The sequence below is a fragment of the Salmo trutta genome, chromosome 18 (genome assembly GCF_901001165.1).
Source record: "Salmo trutta chromosome 18, fSalTru1.1, whole genome shotgun sequence".
Classification (NCBI taxonomy): Eukaryota; Metazoa; Chordata; class Actinopteri; order Salmoniformes; family Salmonidae; genus Salmo; species Salmo trutta.
In genome coordinates this window covers 49,873,833-49,893,049 of record NC_042974.1, presented here as the reverse complement: position 1 = coordinate 49,893,049, position 19,217 = coordinate 49,873,833, and the positions used below count along the sequence as shown (strand labels likewise).

Genomic DNA, 19,217 nt, shown 5'->3' with positions numbered 1-19,217 from the left:
AGCCCACTCCCTTGGTTGAGAAGCAACCCCACACATGAATGGTCTCAGGATGCTTTACTGTTGGCATGACACAGGACTGATGGTAGCACTCACCTTGTCTTCTCCGGACAAGCTTTTTTTCCGGATGCCCCAAACAATCGGAAAGGGGATTTATCAGAGAAAATGACTTTACCCCAGTCCTCAGCAGTCCAATCCCTGTACCTTTTGCAGAATATCAGTCTGTCCCTGATGTTTTTCCTGGAGATAAGTGGCTTCTTTGCTGCCCTTCTTGACACCAGGCCATCCTCCAAAAGTCTTTGCCTCACTGTGCGTGCAGATGCACTCACACCTGCCTGCTGCCATTCCTGAGCAAGCTCTGTATTGGTGCTGCCCCGATCCCGCAGTTGAATCAACTTTAGGAGACGGTCCTGGCGCTCAAAGGACTTTCTTGGGCGCCCTGAAGCCTTCTTCACAACAATTTAACCGCTCTTCTTAAAGTTCTTGATGGTCCGATTAATGGTTGATTGAGGTGCAATCTTACTGGCAGCAATATCCTTGCCTGTGAAGCCCTTTTTGTGCAAAGCAATGATGACGGCACGTGTTTCCTTGCAGGTAACCATGGTTGACAGAGGAAGAACAATGATTCCAAGCACCACCCTACTTTTGAATCTTCCAGTCTGTTATTTCGAACTCAATCAGCATGACAGAGTGATCTCCAGCCTTGTCCTCGTCAACACTCACACCTGTATTAAGAGAATCCCTGGTTTGATGTCAGCTGGTCCTTTTGTGGCAGGGCTGAAATGCAGTGGAAATGTTTTTGGGTGATTCAGTTCATTTGCATGGCAAAGAGGGACTTTGCAATTAATTGCAATTCATCTGATCACTCTTCATAACATTCTGGAGTATATGCAAATTGCCATCATACAAACTGAGGCAGCAGACTTTGTGATAATTAATATTTGTGTCATTCTCAAAACTTTTGGCCACAACTGTAGACTGGGTATACTTTGCTACTTGTACAATTGTAGCATACTTTCAGTGGCTCTACAATGTTTCACCAAATGACAACAATGATATGCCCAGTGCCCACCCACTCCAATCCAAGGGAGTCAGGATGACATTGGCAGATTCCACTGGATACTTATTGGATTATATGGATTATTGTGCAACATTACACAGTACCTTCACACCGAGGAACTGCTGCATTCCACACTACGTTTCCATCCTGAATGATGCAGGTTATGGACTCAGACCCATGGGTTTTGATGAAGCCTTCATCACATGTGAAGAGCACAGAGCTCCCCAACAAGAAGTGCTCCCCATTCCGCTGGCCATTGACAGGGATGCCGGGGTCGTGGCATTCATTCTGACCAAATGCTAGAGAGGAAAATAAAACTGGTTTCAGTGTTTTTCAGTGATTTCAGTCTTTTCTGTACTATTGTTTTTTAATCAATAAGAAGATATCAAACTGGATTCGGTGCCACATTTAACTCATGTGTCTTATCCCAGAGAACGAGATGATAACCTGGTTAATTTACGGCTAGGGGTTCTGCTAGCAGAACGTTTCAACACCATCTGGTGAAATGGCAGAGCGCGAAATTCCCAAAAATTATTCGAAATATTTAACTTTCATTAATTCACAAGTGCAATACAGCAAATTAAAGCTTAACTTCTTGTTAATCTAGCCACCGTGTCAGATTTCAAAAAGGCTTTACGGTGAAAGCAAACCATGCTATTATCTAAGGACAGCACCCCATCAAACAAACACATAACAATCATAATTCAACCGGCCAGGCGCGACACAAAACTCAGAAATAACGATATAATTCATGCCTTGCCTTTGAAGATCTTCTTCTGTTGGCACTCCAATATGTCCCATAAACATCATAAATGGTCCTTTTGTTCGATAAATTCTGTCGTTATATCTCCAAAATGTCAATTTTTTTGGTGCGCTTGATTCAGAAAAACACCAGTTCCAACTCACGCAACATGACAACAAAATATCTAATAAGTTACCTGTAATCTTGATCCAAACATTTCAAACAACTTTCCTAATACAACTTTAGGTATTTTGTAACGTAAATAATCAATCAAATTTAAGACGGGATAAACTGTGTTCAATACCAGACAAAAACAAAGTGGAGCGAGCTTTCAGGTTGCGCCCCCCAACCACAACAGTACACTAGACTTGACCCTCGTTCTGAACAGCCATACTTCTTCATTACTCAAAAGCAAAACATCAACCAATTTCTAAAGACTGTTGACATCCAGTGGAAGCGATAGGAACTGCAAGCAAGTGCCTTAGAAATCTAGATCCACATAGAAAACCCATTGAAAACACTGTCACCTCAACAAACAAAAAAATCCTGGATGGTTTGTCCTCGGGGTTTCGCCTACCAAATAAGTTCTGTTATACGCAGACATAATTTTAACAGTTTTAGAAACTTTAGCGTTTTCTATCGAAATATACCAATTATATGCATATCCTAGCTTCTGGGCCTGAGTAGCAGTTGTTTACCTTGGGCACGCTTTTCATCCAAAATTCCGAATGCTGCCCCCTATCCTAAAAAAGTTAATTATTTAGTAATTGAGAATAGGTGCTAATCAGGCAACAACATGAACACAGCACAGTGGCGAAGACTGATGCCATGAAGGCAACATGTCCATTTCTCTGCCTCATTGTCAATCCACGCCTGCTCGCTGATAGTCACTTCCCATGCCAGATTGGAAGACATGTCCCTCTCCTCCTAACACGGTGACACCAGTTCTATAGAGCTATTGAGTTGCCACACCACAGGCTCCCCCGCCATCCCCATCACATGGCTGACACCTCCCGCCAAAAACAACTCCCTGTCTTAGTCACTCTCCAATCGTGACAGGAGAGTCCAGCGGGTGCAGGCAGAGGTGTCATGCCCACAGGAGGCACAGGGGCATGTGCCCCATCAGATTTTTTGTAAATTATGCTAGCTTTTTTTGTTGGTAATATTACTAGCCTAAAGTTGGCTTTAGATGGCCCAGATAGGTTCCCAATCTCCCAATGTCATAACTAGCTACCAAGAAGCCATTTCAGGCTATCAATCAAGTTAGCGTAGCTAGCTTGTCTAACTATCTTAGCTGGTATGCCTGCTGGCAAGGTTGGTAGACTTTAAATAAGAAAGCAATAACTTAATGTACCGAATAAGACTCACATTCTTTTCTATCTTTTCCCCAGATTTTAGCAGAGATGCAGAGAAGCATATTTAGTTTCTTTATAAAAAAACACCAGTCAGGAGGATACAGACAGCTCAAGAGGTATGCTTAGATTTGCAGAAGAAAAAATTATATATTTTTTTACATATAATTAAGCATAATGATTCTGGCTCTAGATTGTAGGAAAATGCTATTTCAGGTGTTTGAAAAATGAATAGCCCCCCTCCGGACCACCCCCCCAGCCATCCTCACATACTTTGTGACCCCTCAGATTTTCGGGGTGCATGATGCCCCTGGATGCAGATGCATAAGCGAGATAAAAACGGTAACAACATCCTCCTCTATTTCATTAACCTTTCCGACCACTGCAGCCTGCCTCTGTTACTCTCCCATCAAATAAATCCAGGAGCTGCGGAGGAGAGACATGTCTCTGCATAGTCTCCCCGGCCGAGAGTTCAAGAAGAGAATGTGTCCTAGAGATAGCAAACAGGAACTGGGGACAGCAATACTCAGACCTAATTTCAGCTCAGTGTGGTACAAGCATAATTCCATTAACACTGGGTACAGCTGGATCAGTTCAATATTTTTCTGCTACAGAGTGTGTCTATTTCGAGGCAGAGGACATGAACACACCTCTACCATTGCTGTTTCCTGATAATGTCTCTAAATTATCAGCAAAAAAGGGAAAATATATCATGTTTACCTTCAAGGTTCGGAATTGCCTTGCAGTATTATTGTTTTTCTTATCTCGTGTTTACAGATACAAAATGTTGGAGGCCAACTGGTACACACATTTACATTAAAATATGCATTAAAATGTTAGGATTGTAAATTATTAAAATTACAAACATTCCCAAGGCCCCTTTAAACGGTGTAGTATTGAGAGAAAAGGGCGAAATTTGAATTTCATTTGTCATAATGTCATCTGTGTGAAATCCTTTCATTGAATTCATGGGTAAGTAAGTAGGAAAAGGGATGCATTACTTCTTGACCAATATCTTGACCAGTTAATCACATATAATATAATTAATAATAATTGAAATGGGATGTGGCTGGTTTTAATTACAGGGAAAAGATAGATTTGTCTACACAGGGAAATGTATTGTATGGCCCTACAAATTCTTAAATAGAACGGTCCCACCCACTTCCAGCTAATGAGTCTCCATTCTCAGACAGGGATCCTCTAATTGAAGACAGAATTTTAAAAACTTATTTGCTTTGTAAATAATTCTGATTCGTAACTTCCCTTGTAAGAGTATACCTGACTTAGCATTTGACTGAACACATATGAAGAGATACTATAGAGACCCCTTGACTCAGTATTTGTGCTACAGGTAGTTCTGAATTGCATAACAGAAGACATTGTGAAGGCCATGGGTCATCAAAATATAGCTAAATCGCAAATATCTTTAGAAGGAAGGGCCATTTACTTGTATAAGTGATGTTAAATCCTTTCCCAGTGTTGGAGTGGTCAGTCTGGAACTCCAGGCGCATGATGTGTCCATTGCTGGCTATCTGAGAGGGTACGTCCTTCCCGGAGAATGTGCCAAATGTGGTGGGCTCCGACATCCCATCGTCTTTCACAATGAGGTAGTCAAACTGGGGCTCTACCTCAAAGTCGCTGAAAATGAGATGAATCCTGCTCCCTGGCTCTGCGATAATGAGCCACACACAGTTCATGTTGTTCCCATACTCCTCAGGGTAGTTGGGGGAGAGGATTATTCCTGATGGGGTGGTGAAATTGAAGAAGCAGGAAACTGCAAAAATAGATAGGGGCACACACACAGATCTGCCATCATGCTTTGATGAAGCACACAGTAAGATAAATTATCTCTTTTATAAGACATCACTGAAGACATTTTGTTTGAAATGGGTGGGATACATGCTTTCCTTTGAATTCTTCATTCCATTCACTGCACCAGGTGGAATAATATAACCCAGTGTCATGACAGTAGAGAGGCTATCAAACAAGAGCTGCCTGCCCTTGGCTGTATAGCTGCTTAACCCTGGTGTCAGCCTTCATGCCAGAGGGAGGGTGAACTGGGGAGGGTGAACTGAAAATATTGAACTCTACTAACTAACAATACAGGCTTACCTGCAACAGCAGCTCTTACTTTAAAAAAAAAAAAACTCAAGACCTCTGTATAGAAACTGTAAATACTAAGCTCAGTGAGCAATGTCTAAATGACAGGAGTAATGATCTTTGAATGGTATAGCTCCAGAATGGACAGCGGGGAGTGTTGACCAAGCAATGATGACAGCTTTACATGTGTCAGGGGGTATAGTCATACCACATTCCTTCGGACTGTTGGGACTATGTAGGTGTATCAGATGGATCAATCTAAATGAGAGTGCTGTAAATTAAAGTCATACATTTTGAAATGGCATCTTACACACGCAGCTGGGTTTGTTTCCAGACCACTGGTTGTTTTGCTGGCAAGATATTGTTCTCTCGCCGACCAACTCAAAGGCCGCCTGACACTCGAACGTCAGCATGTCGCCATGTAAAAACCGCTCCCCCGATCTTCTGCCGTAGGCCGGGATGCCAGGATCCCCACACCCTCCTTTGTCGATTTCTGTAAAAATATGCAAGTGTTACCATGTTCAAGTTCATTCAATGGTTTCAATACCTACGGACATCTGGTTAGTTGCTCTTAGGTTTGAATGTCCTAAAACTGATATCCACTGAGCAATCTTCAGATCCTCAAAACATAACATGACAGCTTTCCTCTAACACAACATTCCTTACACAAGTATAATCATTTTAGAACCATCAATATAATCCAATAGAGAACAAGACAGCGAGAGCAATATACTGGCATGCCAACTGTTGTCTATCTCCTCTACAAGTTCAGGTGGAGGCAGTATTTTCTAGCAGGAGTAAAATGACAGTGACAAATGAATGACGTTCTGGAAGAGTTCATTTTTTGTGTTAACAACCAGCATGTCAGCTCAGTAGCTATCGCTCCACTGGCCCAGCTGAGCAATAATCTACAGGGGATGAGTTTAATTCCAGCAGCACATTCAACAACCTTTGTGAGATGTTAAGTGCCGGTTAAATACCTTTGGAGCTGCCAAGAGCAATTAGTTGAGGGATCTATGCGTAGGCTCCACATTCAGGTTAAGGGCATATCAGCCTGATCGCAACTGTGATTGAGATGTAAACTGTCTTACTAAGGATTTACCATGCTCTTAAACACTAATATGTAAAAATGCCTCAAGTGGCTGTCCATCGCTGAATTTATTGTCCAATAACCTAAATTATGATGAGCTGGGAGTCAAATCAGCTGTCTTGGACATGTCTACCATTTACATGCATATTGTGGGTGAAATTTCAAACATTGAAGAAATGGTAAGCAGGAGATAACATCAAAATATATGCCATTGAGGTACACAGTGGTCTGTTTCAGAGTTAATGCAAATATTTCAGAGATGTCATGAACAACTCAAAGCATCATATCAATGCCCACAAATAACAGAGAAATGTTTGTAATTTATCTTTATGCTCTCTCTGTGTCAAGTTTTCTGGGATATATACTGCATGTAAAAAAAATATATATAAAAGAGACTGCAGTTCCACCGAATAAAGCTCAGTGAATGAAGCTCATTGTTTCCATTTTCCATAGCAACGGGTTTACTTGGCTCTGTTCTCGCATTGTAATGTGTCTGGAAATGCACGACAACAAAAACACAATTTTCCTCCCTCTTATACAGCCGCCTTGTGAGACATCCCTCAAAATACATTTTCTCACAATGAGCCTACACAATGAGCCCTGTTGTATGACAGAAAATCGGAATCATGTCACAGAATAAATAAGAAATATGCACATAGAATGTGCTACAGGATGGAATTAAAGAAGGAAATCAAGTACAGGTTATGGGTAAACTACAGTATTTACTAGGAGCCTCTGCCTAAAAATGCTTACCTACTTGCAAAGTGAGTTTGATGGTATTATGCAATTATTCGAATACTTAATCCTTAACGTTCATCATTATATGTGGCAATTTAGTGATTTATATGTATCTATAGACAGTCTTTACAACATATATTTTTTATTAGTATATCTTATCGGGATACCATGATTCTCTTCCCTCTGACTGATATATGTTGCTTCATCATTTACACAAGCAATTACTTATGGGTTGTGAATGTTTCAAATAGTTCAAATGTAGGTATCACTTGGTGTTTCCAACCTTTCTCACACAGATGTAATTATATGATGCATACTACAGGTGAACAAGGCTGACTGAATACTCCCCCAGATTATATATACAGTAGACATGGACACCTACTGTACGGAGCCCCCTAAGAACAAGTCCCGCCACTTATATTCAGTGGTTTTGCTGTCAAACATGGTACCTGGACAGTAGGCACTAGTGTGACATTGAGGTGGTGTCATTGTGCAGGGTTATGCATTTTGTTGAGCTGTCAATTGTGCAAACTGTCAGTGTGGCCATATAAAGAAAGGGTTGAGACTTGTGTTTGAAGGGGTAATTGTACAGTCGTAGCCAAAAGTTTTGAGAATGACACAAATATTCATTTCTACAAAGTTTGCTGCTTCAGTGTCTTTAGATATTTTGTCAGATGTTACTATGGAATACTGAAGTATAATTACAAGCATTTCATAAGTGTCAAAGGCTTTTATTGACAATTACATGAAGTTGATGCAAAGAGTCAATATTTGCAGTGTTGACCCTTCTTTTTCAAGACCTCTGCAATCCGCCCTGTTAGGCCAGGGTGTGACATGGGTGGGCGTTCTAGGTTTCTTTTTCTATGTTGGTGGTTTTCTTTGTTTCGGCCGTGTATGGCTCTCAATCAGGAACAGGTGTAGATTGTTGTTGCTGATTGAGAGTCATACATAGGCAGCCTGTTTTTCCTTTGGGGTTTGTGGGTGAATGTTTTCTGTTTAGAGTTTGTTCCTGACAGAACTGGGGCTGGTCGTTCTTTTGGTTTCTTTTTTGTATAGTGTTCATTTGGTCAATAAAACCTTTCAAGATGAACACATCCTCCGCTGCACCTTGGTCTCATTTCAACGACAACCGTTACAACGGCACGTGTTTCCTTGCAGGTAACCATGGTTGACAGAAGAAGAACAATTATTCCAAGCACCACCCTCCTTTTGAAGCTTCCAGTCTGTTATTCGAACTCAATCAGCATGACAGAGTGATCTCCAGCCTTGTCCTCGTCAACACTCACACCTGTGTTAACGAGAGAATCACTGACATGATGTCAGCTGGTCCTTTTGTGCCAGGGCTGAAATGCAGTGGAAATGTTTTGGGGGGATTCAGTTCATTTGCATGGCAAAAAGGGACTTTGCAATTAATTGCAATTCATCTGATCACTCTTCATAACATTCTGGAGTATATGCAAATTGCCATCATACAAACTGAGGCAGCAGACTTTGTAAAAATGTATATTTGTGTCATTCTCAAAACTGTTGGCCATGATTGTAATATCTTCATAAATGTCTAAATGGAAAGTTGATGGTGGTGACAGAATTTCTGTACAATGTTTCCACACAAAATATTTTATTGAATAGGGGCCTAAGTAAACTGTACTTCCACCTAGAAGTTGAGTTGAATGGAAAGCATCTTCCAAAGCAAACCGTCCCCACAGTATGTATCAGCAACGCAAATCTCTTCTGCTCTCACAGCATGACACTACTTTAATGTGGGTTTGACTTTGCCAGAGTGGCACACTGTGCCCAGTCAACACATGACTTATTAGTGCAAGTTCATTGCTATTCATCAGTTGGAAGGAATTAGACCGACCATCTGATACTGGAAATGAATTACCGTTTATGCTGGTGGAAGCAAATTCTGCACATTAGTGTTTATTGAAACAGATGCTTATACATTTTCATAGAACTTTGCTTTGATGTTATTTGGTAGCCTATCCAAAACCAGCCAGTGCATTTCATTTGGATAACTCTAACATATCAGTGTCTGTGTCGAGCACATATGCTGACCCATTTGCTTTAATCTTTCGCTGAATCTATAGAATTGATGACTTGGCTAGGCATACAGTGAACATTCTACAGGGTGTAAATAAATGCACATATAGTTGCCTAGTCAAAAGGACATCCTGGGCAGACCAACACATATCTTACATATCAGATTTTATGTATGTGGAAAAGTGGCACCAACTATGAGACTCAAATAAGCATGACCTCAACATGAAATGGGAAATGTACAGGGTTTAAATCCAGACCAAATCCATTTTTTTGGCAGACCATTGAATATGTTCTCAAAGAGAATGGGAAGCATACCTTCATATAGGGCTTTGAACCCTTGGGACCCGATGGTGTCATCAGACTGGAGATGGAGCCACATCTGGTTGCTCATACTGACTATCAGGTCAGGAACACTGGACCCTGTCAGCCTGAAACACATCACATGGAACTCAATGATCCATTGTCTCTTACTCACATCAGAAGCTCAATTTATTGTTTTTATGCTCCAAAAGCTTTGACCAGTATTTTCAAGTAAGAGGTAAATGTGTATTAATTATATGACAATTATGTTCAATGTATTATCTGAATAAATGCACAATGCATTGTCCTATTTCATCTGTGTAGACTAGAGCATGCAGTAGTAGCTCTGTGCAACTTAAAAAATCCTACAGAGAATGCTGGAGGGATAGTCCGAGATAGTAAATGATAAATTCAGAGCATCTGCAGAGTACTCACACATAGAGCACTCTCCTGGCATCGCCGATTTTCCCTCCGTCCCCCACTGTTAGCGTGTCATATCCTCTCTCAAGATCAAACTCCTCAAAGGCAAGCTTAATAACCTGCTCAAAAAAGGATAAATGTTCCATTGGTTCAAGGACAGCCGCGATAGCATGGCCATAAACAATTTTGCAATTGTACTATTTATACAATGCTTCGTTTGCTTTATTTTCCTAGAAATTGTATAAATTAAAAGCCTTGGGTCGGAATTCAATCATAACAAATTGCCTTTCAAATCATGCAAAAAGTAAACAATCCATATCTGTGTCAACTGTGGTTGTGATTTAAACAAATATTTAAGATATGTGTGGTTTTGCATCAAAAATATAATTGAATTATAACCATAGATCCCATACAATAATAAAGAGTCTTTTAGCATGTAATGTATAAAAACATCATGGTACTCTTTGGTATGCACCATGGCAAAACATAGCTTATTCATATTAGAGCTGCAAAAGACAGCAACATTTCAGCTGCTGAAGCTCTATCATTTCAAACACGTCTTATGGGAGTGCTGTTATGACTGATTATCATTGCATAGTATGTGTAAAAAGCAACCCTGCCACTGCTACCAGGGAAGCTGAAAAAATGAAACCATGAAATAAATTTACAAATTATTTTGGGGTGGCAATGAAATTATGAAATGCAAAAGAGCAGTTCAAGTATTTGCAATGCCTGGGCACAAACAAAGCATTGAGAAAAAAAAGATGCCTCCACATTTGATGCCTGTACAGGATGAAAGGCAATTAAAAGAAAATTGGATTTCAGCAGAGATTGCTTGAAGGGAAGAAATAAAGCTTAATTAGGACAAACCCATTATCAACATCCTAAAATTCTCTCATTTGGGCCATTAAATAACCATTATTCCCATCCATATTTTTTTTATCTGAAACTTTAAGCAGAAATATATTACCTGTGTAGGTTGGGCAATCCTCACTGAAATGTGTATTAGCAAGCTAAAGGGCCCAAAGTGAATGATCAACGTGAGAGCCTAAACCCTTGAGTACAAGTTCACTGATAGCCAGTTTACTATTCAGGAGCCTCTGATAACTCACCATGCCTGTCACGTCCTGACCAGTAAAAGGGTAATTTGTCATTGTAGTATGGTCAGGGCGTGGCAGGGGGTGTTTGTTTTGTGTGGTTTTTTTTGGGGGGGTTCTAGGGGATTTTGGTTCTAGTTTTCTATTTCCATGTTTGGCCGAGTATGGTTTCCAATCAGAGGCAGGTGTTTTTCGTTGTCTCTGATTGGAAGCCATACTTAGGCAGCCTGTTTTTTCCTTTGGGTTTGTGGGTGGTTATTTTCTGTGTAGCCTGTGTGCCTTATGGAACTGTTTCGTCGTCTGTTTATTTTGTTTTGAGTGTTCTTTCAAATAAAGAGGAAAGATGAGCACTATACCCGCTGCATTTTGGTCACCGTTCATCGACGCCTATGACAGAACCATCCACCAAAGAAGGACCAAGCAGCGGAAGAAGGAGCAGCAGGAAAAGTATTTGGAGTCATGGACCTGGGAGGAGATCCTCGATGGCAAGGGTCCATGGAGCCAGGCTGGGGAGTACCAGCAATCGAAGGAGGAGCTGGAGGAAGCAAAGAGGGAACGACGGAGGTACGAGACGTTGTATCCTCCTATTCAGGCAGCCCCCCAAAACATTTTTGGGGGGGATAAAGGGAGTGTTGCTAGGTCAGGGGGGAACCCTGAACCCTAACTTCCCGGGCTATACGGAGGGAGCCATTGAGGAAACCAGAGCCGGTCGAGTAGTCAAGAGCGGATGACGACGCTGGATTCCAGAGAAAGGGACTGGTGGAGAGCGCACGACGGAGCAGATGCACAGAGGGAGGAGCTAGGCAGCATGGAAGTATGCGCACTGTGTCGCTCATAAGCACTCAGAGCCCGGTGCGGTCGATACAGGCTCCGCAACGTTGTCGTGCGACAGCTAGCCGGCAGCCAGGAAAAAGTGCGCCGGCGCAGCGTATCTGGTCTCCAGTGCGGCTCCTCGGCCCAGGATATCCCACGCCTGCTCCACGCACGATACCCTGCATTCCCCAGCACAGCCCAGTTCGTCCTGTGCCAGCGCTTCGCCCTTGCCGGGCTAGAGTGAGCATTGAGCCAGGACGGGTTATGCTGGCTGTAAGTGTCAGACCTCCAGGGAGAATCCTGGGCCCAGGATATCCTACGCCTGCTCCAGGTACGGTGCGCCGCATACCCCAGCACAGCCCACTTCGTCCGGTGCCAGCGTGGCCGAGTATGGTTTCCATTCAGAGGCAGGTGTTTTTCGTTGTCTCTGATTGGAAGCCATACTTAGGCAGCCTGTTTTTTCCTTTGGGTTTGTGGGTGGTTATTTTCTGTATAGCCTGTGTGCCTTATGGAACTAATTTATAACCTCACCATGCTCAAAGGGATATTCAGCATCTGCCTTTTTTTCTACACATTTACCAATCACTGCGCTTCTTTGTGAGGCATTGAAAAATCTCCCTGGTCCTTGTGGTTGAATCTGTGCTTGAAATTCACTACTCAATTGAGGAAACTTACAGATAATTGTATGTGTGGGGTACAGAGACGGGGTAGTCATTCAAAAATCATGTTAACCACTATTATTGAACACAGAATAAGTCCATGCAATTTATGTGATTTGTGAAGCACATTTTTAGTCCTGAATTTATTTAGGCTTTAGGCTTGAATACTTATTGACTGAAGACATTTCAGATTTTCACTTTTTATTAATTTCAAAAAAAATATGCAAAAAAAAAATCACTTGGACATGATGGGGAATTGTGTGTAGATCAGTGACAAAATCTCAGGCTGTAACAACAAAATGTGGAAAAAGTAAAGTGGTATGAATACTTTCTGAAGACACTGTACTCTCAACTCTTCAGATATAAAAAAAATACATTGCAGAGATTAATGATAACAATAGCTCGGGGCAAGATCTAACACACACATTTTCCCTCAATGACCAACGGCTACTAAACCAAGAATAATATACAGTTTAATGGAACTTAACACTAATATATGTAGATTTGATGAATGTGTGTTTAATTAGACTGCTGCACCATCTGTTTGTATATCAATTGTCATGCATTGCACTTCAAAGCGCACAAAAACAATACATTGTCTAAGGATCATTGTGGCTTTGTGGCAATCCAATATCCATGAAATGTCAATCTTTTTGGCATAACAACTCCAATACAGCATAAGCCACCTGAGAGAAATCGCACTGCAAAAACCAATGTGTGCTAAGATTGAATTCCGACCTATGCTTTAATAATAATTAAAAACAGACACCGTCCAAATACATGTAGCAATGTGATGAAGTCATGATGACTGGAACAAGCCAAAATACAAGCCGAGAGATGGACAGGGTTAAGAATAAATTAGCAATTACACAATGACCTGCTATTTACAATTACAATAGAATATGGAGAGCCTTTAATTTCTCAGTGTCACCACAATATCCATGTCCATGGTAACTCCCTAAAGCTGTGCTATAAACATATGTACAGTATATATTGAATCAGGTGACACCTGTACTGTTGGGACATTTTACTAGCCTTCTCTTATGTCTCTGGGATAATATACCGTCAATAGAGGTAAATATATGTTGTTGGTTTTTACGCAACTGTGAGCACCTCTGAAGTTTTTGGACAAGCAATCTGTGTGGAATGTCAAACTTTGTTTCATAGTAAGCGGTTTAAGGCAATCTTAAATGAAAAGTCTACATTTCCACCCTCTCAAATTACCCTGTCAAAAACCAATAGGGTTTTTACAGAAGACTTAGCAATGGAGAAAAGAGAGCTCATAGTCTATATCAACACAATTGCATGCTGACAGCACATCTTGGTGATTGTTCCTTTAAGTGGCCTGTAGATAATATTTAGGGCACTATTGATTCCTTTGTTTTATTCAGAACCGAAAGGCATGACAACTGGTTCAATGGTTCTGTTTTGTATTCAATTGTTGATAAGACTTCTGAAATGCTTTTAAAACCTCCCTGTGACTTTGTAGAGATTGTTGATGTTTTGTAACTCATCCAAAATAATCAATGTCTGGTTTGAACACCTGTCCCTATGCATTTAGCCCATTTTGCCCATTTTGTGTCCCAACATTGTTTTGTCAAAAACATCACACTATTTGTTTATAAATACTGTCAACCAGTTACATACACAAACACATCGGGGGTAAATATATTCATGTGTCAATGACTATATTAATTACTGAATGGATTATACTCCTTGGGGTAACATAGTCTGATGTATGCCAGGTGACTCTGGAAAAACACAGCTCGGTTTAGAGCATAACATTGAAGTCCGATTGTGAGTTAAACATTCAAATTATTGTATACACAAAATGTATCAAAACTTGCTCCAGACATGAACATAGTCGTTTGAGGTGCAATTTACAAGATGGAATATTCCCTACAAACAACAGTGTTATCTTGAAAGAGGGTCAACTGGCGGGCATTTTCCGAACCTGGACAGTTGATTGAACTGTGGACATCTAGACCTATCCTATACATACACTTGTGTAATCAATGTAACACATTATGGTTGGCTTATGATCGCAAATCAACTAGGGATCTGATGAGGCAGCACTACTTGTAACACTTAATGTCAGAAAATATTAGCTGGAGAACAGATCGGAAGAAAGAAACATTTTATGAGGTTGTTCATACTCTGACCTGCTCATACTTTGAAAGCAATCCTTCTTCCAATTAGATGGAGAACATAATTCCTAAGCACAAATCTTGAGTATCATATCTTCCCAAACTAGCAACAAAAGCCACAGAATGGACGTTCATTACAGCTGAATGACAGCTACTGTGTCAGTGACGTCCAAGTGTTCTAAAAAACTCACTGGTTTGTTTTCAAAACCCATGTTTTCCACCAAGATAAATGCTCATGTTTGAATAACGGCATGACACAAATTAGAGAAGGAAATAATGAAAACTTGACTTACACAGCAAGTCATTTAAAAAGGGCACTTGCTTCTTGCAATAAATATAGGTAAAAACAACTTTCAGAAGAGTAATTTTATTACAAAACAGACTACTTTAAGATAATTCTATCGTATACTACCTGCAAAATTAATTGAGAATAGGTTTAAAGAAAAGGAACAAACTTATCAGTCTACACAGGAGACAGACAGGAACATTTGACACAACCCCAGCCATTGGAAGACAACTTGGAACCCATTTAATGAATCAAAACCTCTAAGGACCATGTATACACTATATATACAAAAGCATGTGGACACCCTTTCAAATGAGCGGATTCGGATATTTCAGCCACACCCATTGCTGACAGGTGTAAAAAATCAAGCACACAGCCATGCAATCTCCATAGACAAGCATTGGCAGTTGATTGGCCTTACTGAAGAGCTCAGTGACTTTCAACATGGCACCGTCATAGGATGCCACCTTTCCAATAATTCAGTTTGTCAAGTGTTGAAGTGGAAATGTCTAGGAGCAACAACGGCTCAGCCGCAAAGTGGTAGGCCACACAGAACAGGACTGCCGAGTGATGAAGCGCATAGCTTGTACACATTTTCTGTCCACTCACTACCGAGTTCCAAAACTGCCTCTGGAAGCAACATCAGCACAAGAACTGTTCATCGGGAGCTTCATGAAATGGGTTTCCACAGCTGAGCAGCTGCACACAAGCCTAAGATCACCATGCGCAATGCTAAACATTGACTGGAGTGGTGTTAAGCTCACTGCCATTGGACTCTGGAGCACTGGAAATGCATTCTCTGGAGTGATGAATCATGCCTAACCATCTGGCAGTCTAACGGATGAATCTGGGTTTGGCGGATGCCAGGAGAACACTACCTGCCCTAATGCATAGTGCCAACTGTAAAGTTGGACTAATACAAAAATGAATGTATCTTTCCTCTCTCTGTTTCACAATTTTCCTTCAGTCGCAAGAGGCTGAATGTATCTCAGAGGAGAAAGCATCCGAGCAAGCAAAACAGCACCCCTCTGTCTCTCTATGTGTAGGCCATCTATCTGATGCTGTCTGGTCCAAATTATTATGGCATTGTTGCCGACTATAGCATTGAAGGCAAAGGAAGCCAGCGACTATCTGGCCTCCCTTGACAAAAAAAGTATTAAAAAAATGTGCCAATCAGAGTTGAGCTAAACTAAGCGAGCTCAACTGTGAATGGTCCTGGCGCACCAAAAAAAAGTGTCAAGGGAAGCCAGCTTGGATTTGGCGTCACTCCTATCAAATCCCATTGAGAGTATACGTCATTGACAGAAAAACTTGAATTGTTGCATCTATTTGTGTTGTTGTCCTCCGGTGGCTAGCTGACCAGCTAGCTAAAATTGGCACTTTCCTAAATTAGCCATGGATGGAGATAGGGATTTGGACTTGTGGGTTTACTTAAATCTTCATACTGGCCAATGATTATAACAGCGATTCTGATCCAGCCATTAATCCATACATTGTTGTGCCCCTGGCCTGAGAGGATGGAAGTTCAATATGTACTGTAGCTAGATGTAGAAGACTCATGTTAAGTAGCCCATGAATGGAAGTTAGGCTAGAGAGCAAGCATTTTAGCCAGGTAGCCTAGGACAATGAAAAATAAAAGCATGTACTGTGTGACAAAGTGATAGACTGCTTTGTCAACATGAAAGAAAGGAGGATGGAATAGGTTAGGCAGCTCCTGTTTTCTTTGGGACTTGCGGTAACTCTCTGTGGTTCTAAATCAATAGTTGTTTAGTGGTCTGAAAATGTCAGAAACATTAACTTGCTTGACCATGCTGTAGGTCATGTAACTATCTTTACTGTACATGCAATATACTTTGTGGACTTCACTGGACAGAGGTTGCTATCCGGTTTTGTGATAAAGCAAAGGTCTTGTTGAATTCATTCTGCCACTGTGTCATAAGGTGAATGCACCAATTTGTAAGTCGCTCTGGATAAGAGCGTCTGCTAAATGACTTAAATGTAAAATGTAAATGTCTTCTAAATGTCTCTGCCTTTAGGCCCATATATCATGTTTTTTCAAGGAATATGAATTAACAGGTTATAGAGCAAACAATGCAATTATCACAACACATACAGTTAAAGTCGGAAGTTTACATACACCTTAGCCAAATACATTTAAACTCAGTTTCACAATTCCTGACATTTAATCCTAGTAAAAATGCCCTGTCTTAGGTCAGTTAGGATCACCACTTCATTTTAAGAATGTGAAATGTCAGAATAATAGTAGAGAGAATAATTTATTTCAACTTTTATTTCTTTCATCACATTCCCAGTGGGAAGTTTGCATACACTCAATTAGTATTTGGTAGCATTGCCTTTAAATTGTTTAACTTGGGTCAAATGTTTCAGGTAGCCTTCCACAAGCTTCCCACAATAAGTTGGGTGAAATTCTGGCCCATTCCTCCTGACAGAGCTGGTGTAACTGAGTCAGGTTTGTAGGCCTCCTTGCTCGCACACACTTTTTCAGTTCTGCACACACATTTTCTACTGGATTGAGGTCAGGGCTTTGTGATGGCCACTCCAATACCTTGACTATGTTGTCCTTAAGCCATTTTGCCACAACTTTGGGAGTATGCTTGGGGTTATTGTCCATTTGGAAGACCCCTTTGCGACCAAGCTTTAACTTCCTGACTGATGTCTTGAGATGTTGCTTCAATATATCCACATAATTTTCCTGCCTCATGATGCCATCTATTTTGTGAAGTTCACCAGTCCCTCCTGCAGCAAAGCACCCCCACAACATGATGCTGCCACCCCTGTGCTTCACGGTTGGGATGGTGTTCTTCGGCTTGCAAGCCTCCCCCTTTTTCCTCCAAACATAACGATGGTCATTATGGCCAAACAGTTATTTTTTTGTTTCATCAGACCAGAGGACATTTCTCCAAAAAGTACGATCTTTGTCCCCATGTGCAGTTGCAAACCATAGTCTGGCTTTTTTATGGCGGTTTTGAAGCAGTGGCGTCTTCCTTGCTGTCGATATATGACTTGTTTAATTTTGTACCGGTTTTCTCCAGCATCTTCACAGGGCCCTTTGCTGTTGTTCTGGGATTGATTTGCACTTTCGCACCAAAGTACATTCAACTCCAGGAGACAGAACGCATCTCCTTCCTGAGTGGTATGACGGCTGAGTGGTCCCATGGTGTTTATACTTGCAGATGAACATTGTACCTTCAGGCATTTGGAAATTGCTCCCAAGGATGAACCAGACTTGTGGAGGTCTACAATTTGTTGGGGGGGGGGGGTGTCTTGGCTGATTTCTTTTGATTTTCCCATGATGTCCAGCAAAGAAGCACTGAGTTTGAAGGAAGGCCTTGAAATACATCCACAGGTACACCTCCAATTGACTCAAATTATGTCAATTAGCCTATCAGAAGCTTCTAAAGCCATGACATAATTTTCTGGAATTTTCCAAGCTGTTTAAAAGCACAGTCAACTTAGTGTATGTAAACTTCTGACCCACTGGAATTGTGATACAGTGAATTATAAGTGAAATAATCTGTCTGTAAACAATTGTTGGAAAAATGACTTGTGTCATGCACAAAGTAGATGTCCTAACCAACTTGCCAAAACTATAGTTCGTTAACAAGATATTTGTGGAGTGGTTGAAAAACAAGTTAATGACTCCAACGTAAGTGTATGTAAACTTCCGACTTCAACTGTAGGTTGTGATATGGCTTTTTGGGGGGCCAAGTGCAGCCAAGTGACTAATTATTTATTTCCAATCACTTTGAAGAGTTCCATTTCCTTTAAGGCAGTCTTTCTTGAAGTATCCATAATTTACAGCAGGAAATATTAATTACTGTTTGCTTTATCTTTAGTGCTCTGACCCCTACCTTGCACAAGGGATATAAACGACAAGTAGAAACCATTAATTGAACACTTTCAAGTGGGCTCCCTTTATAAAATTAGATTTTTTTCCCCTGCTAATATGCCTCATATTTGTTATGATCATTTAGTGAGTTTAATGCCATTTGCACGCTAATGCACACAATGGCATTGCATTAATATGGTAACATAATCATGATTTTGTGATTGGATCCCCCCCACCACGGAATAGATATTTATCCATTGCACAAGCATGATTCCAATACTGCTCTTGAAACCTTTCTGATATTGAGGTGACTGAATTAATTCTTGCCATTAACTTGTGGAGTTTATTATTCAAAGAAAATGAAATAAACATGGAGTATGCCAAGTATAAACAAATTGTTTAATCGCTGAAAGAAAACAATGCATGATAATGAAATGTTTCCTTAACAATTCCAGTGAAGCCATCCAATGAAGTCATGGGTTGTTTGGCATCATGCAGGGTAAATATACCACATATTTGTTAT

General features: G+C 40.8%; 1 protein-coding gene across 2 annotated transcripts in view; it reads right to left on the bottom strand.

The window, feature by feature from the left end:
* Positions 1–19,217, bottom strand: part of LOC115153446 (CUB and sushi domain-containing protein 1) — a 537,637-nt gene that overhangs the window by 166,684 nt on the left and 351,736 nt on the right. For both annotated transcript variants that reach the window (XM_029698898.1, XM_029698899.1), the window contains exons 11-15: positions 9,858–9,961; positions 9,438–9,550; positions 5,562–5,744; positions 4,599–4,925; positions 1,162–1,356 (exon numbers count right to left, since the gene is read on the bottom strand). In XM_029698898.1, coding sequence (XP_029554758.1) covers positions 1,162–1,356; positions 4,599–4,925; positions 5,562–5,744; positions 9,438–9,550; positions 9,858–9,961 — 922 coding nt within the window. The remainder of the gene's footprint in view (positions 1–1,161; positions 1,357–4,598; positions 4,926–5,561; positions 5,745–9,437; positions 9,551–9,857; positions 9,962–19,217) is intronic.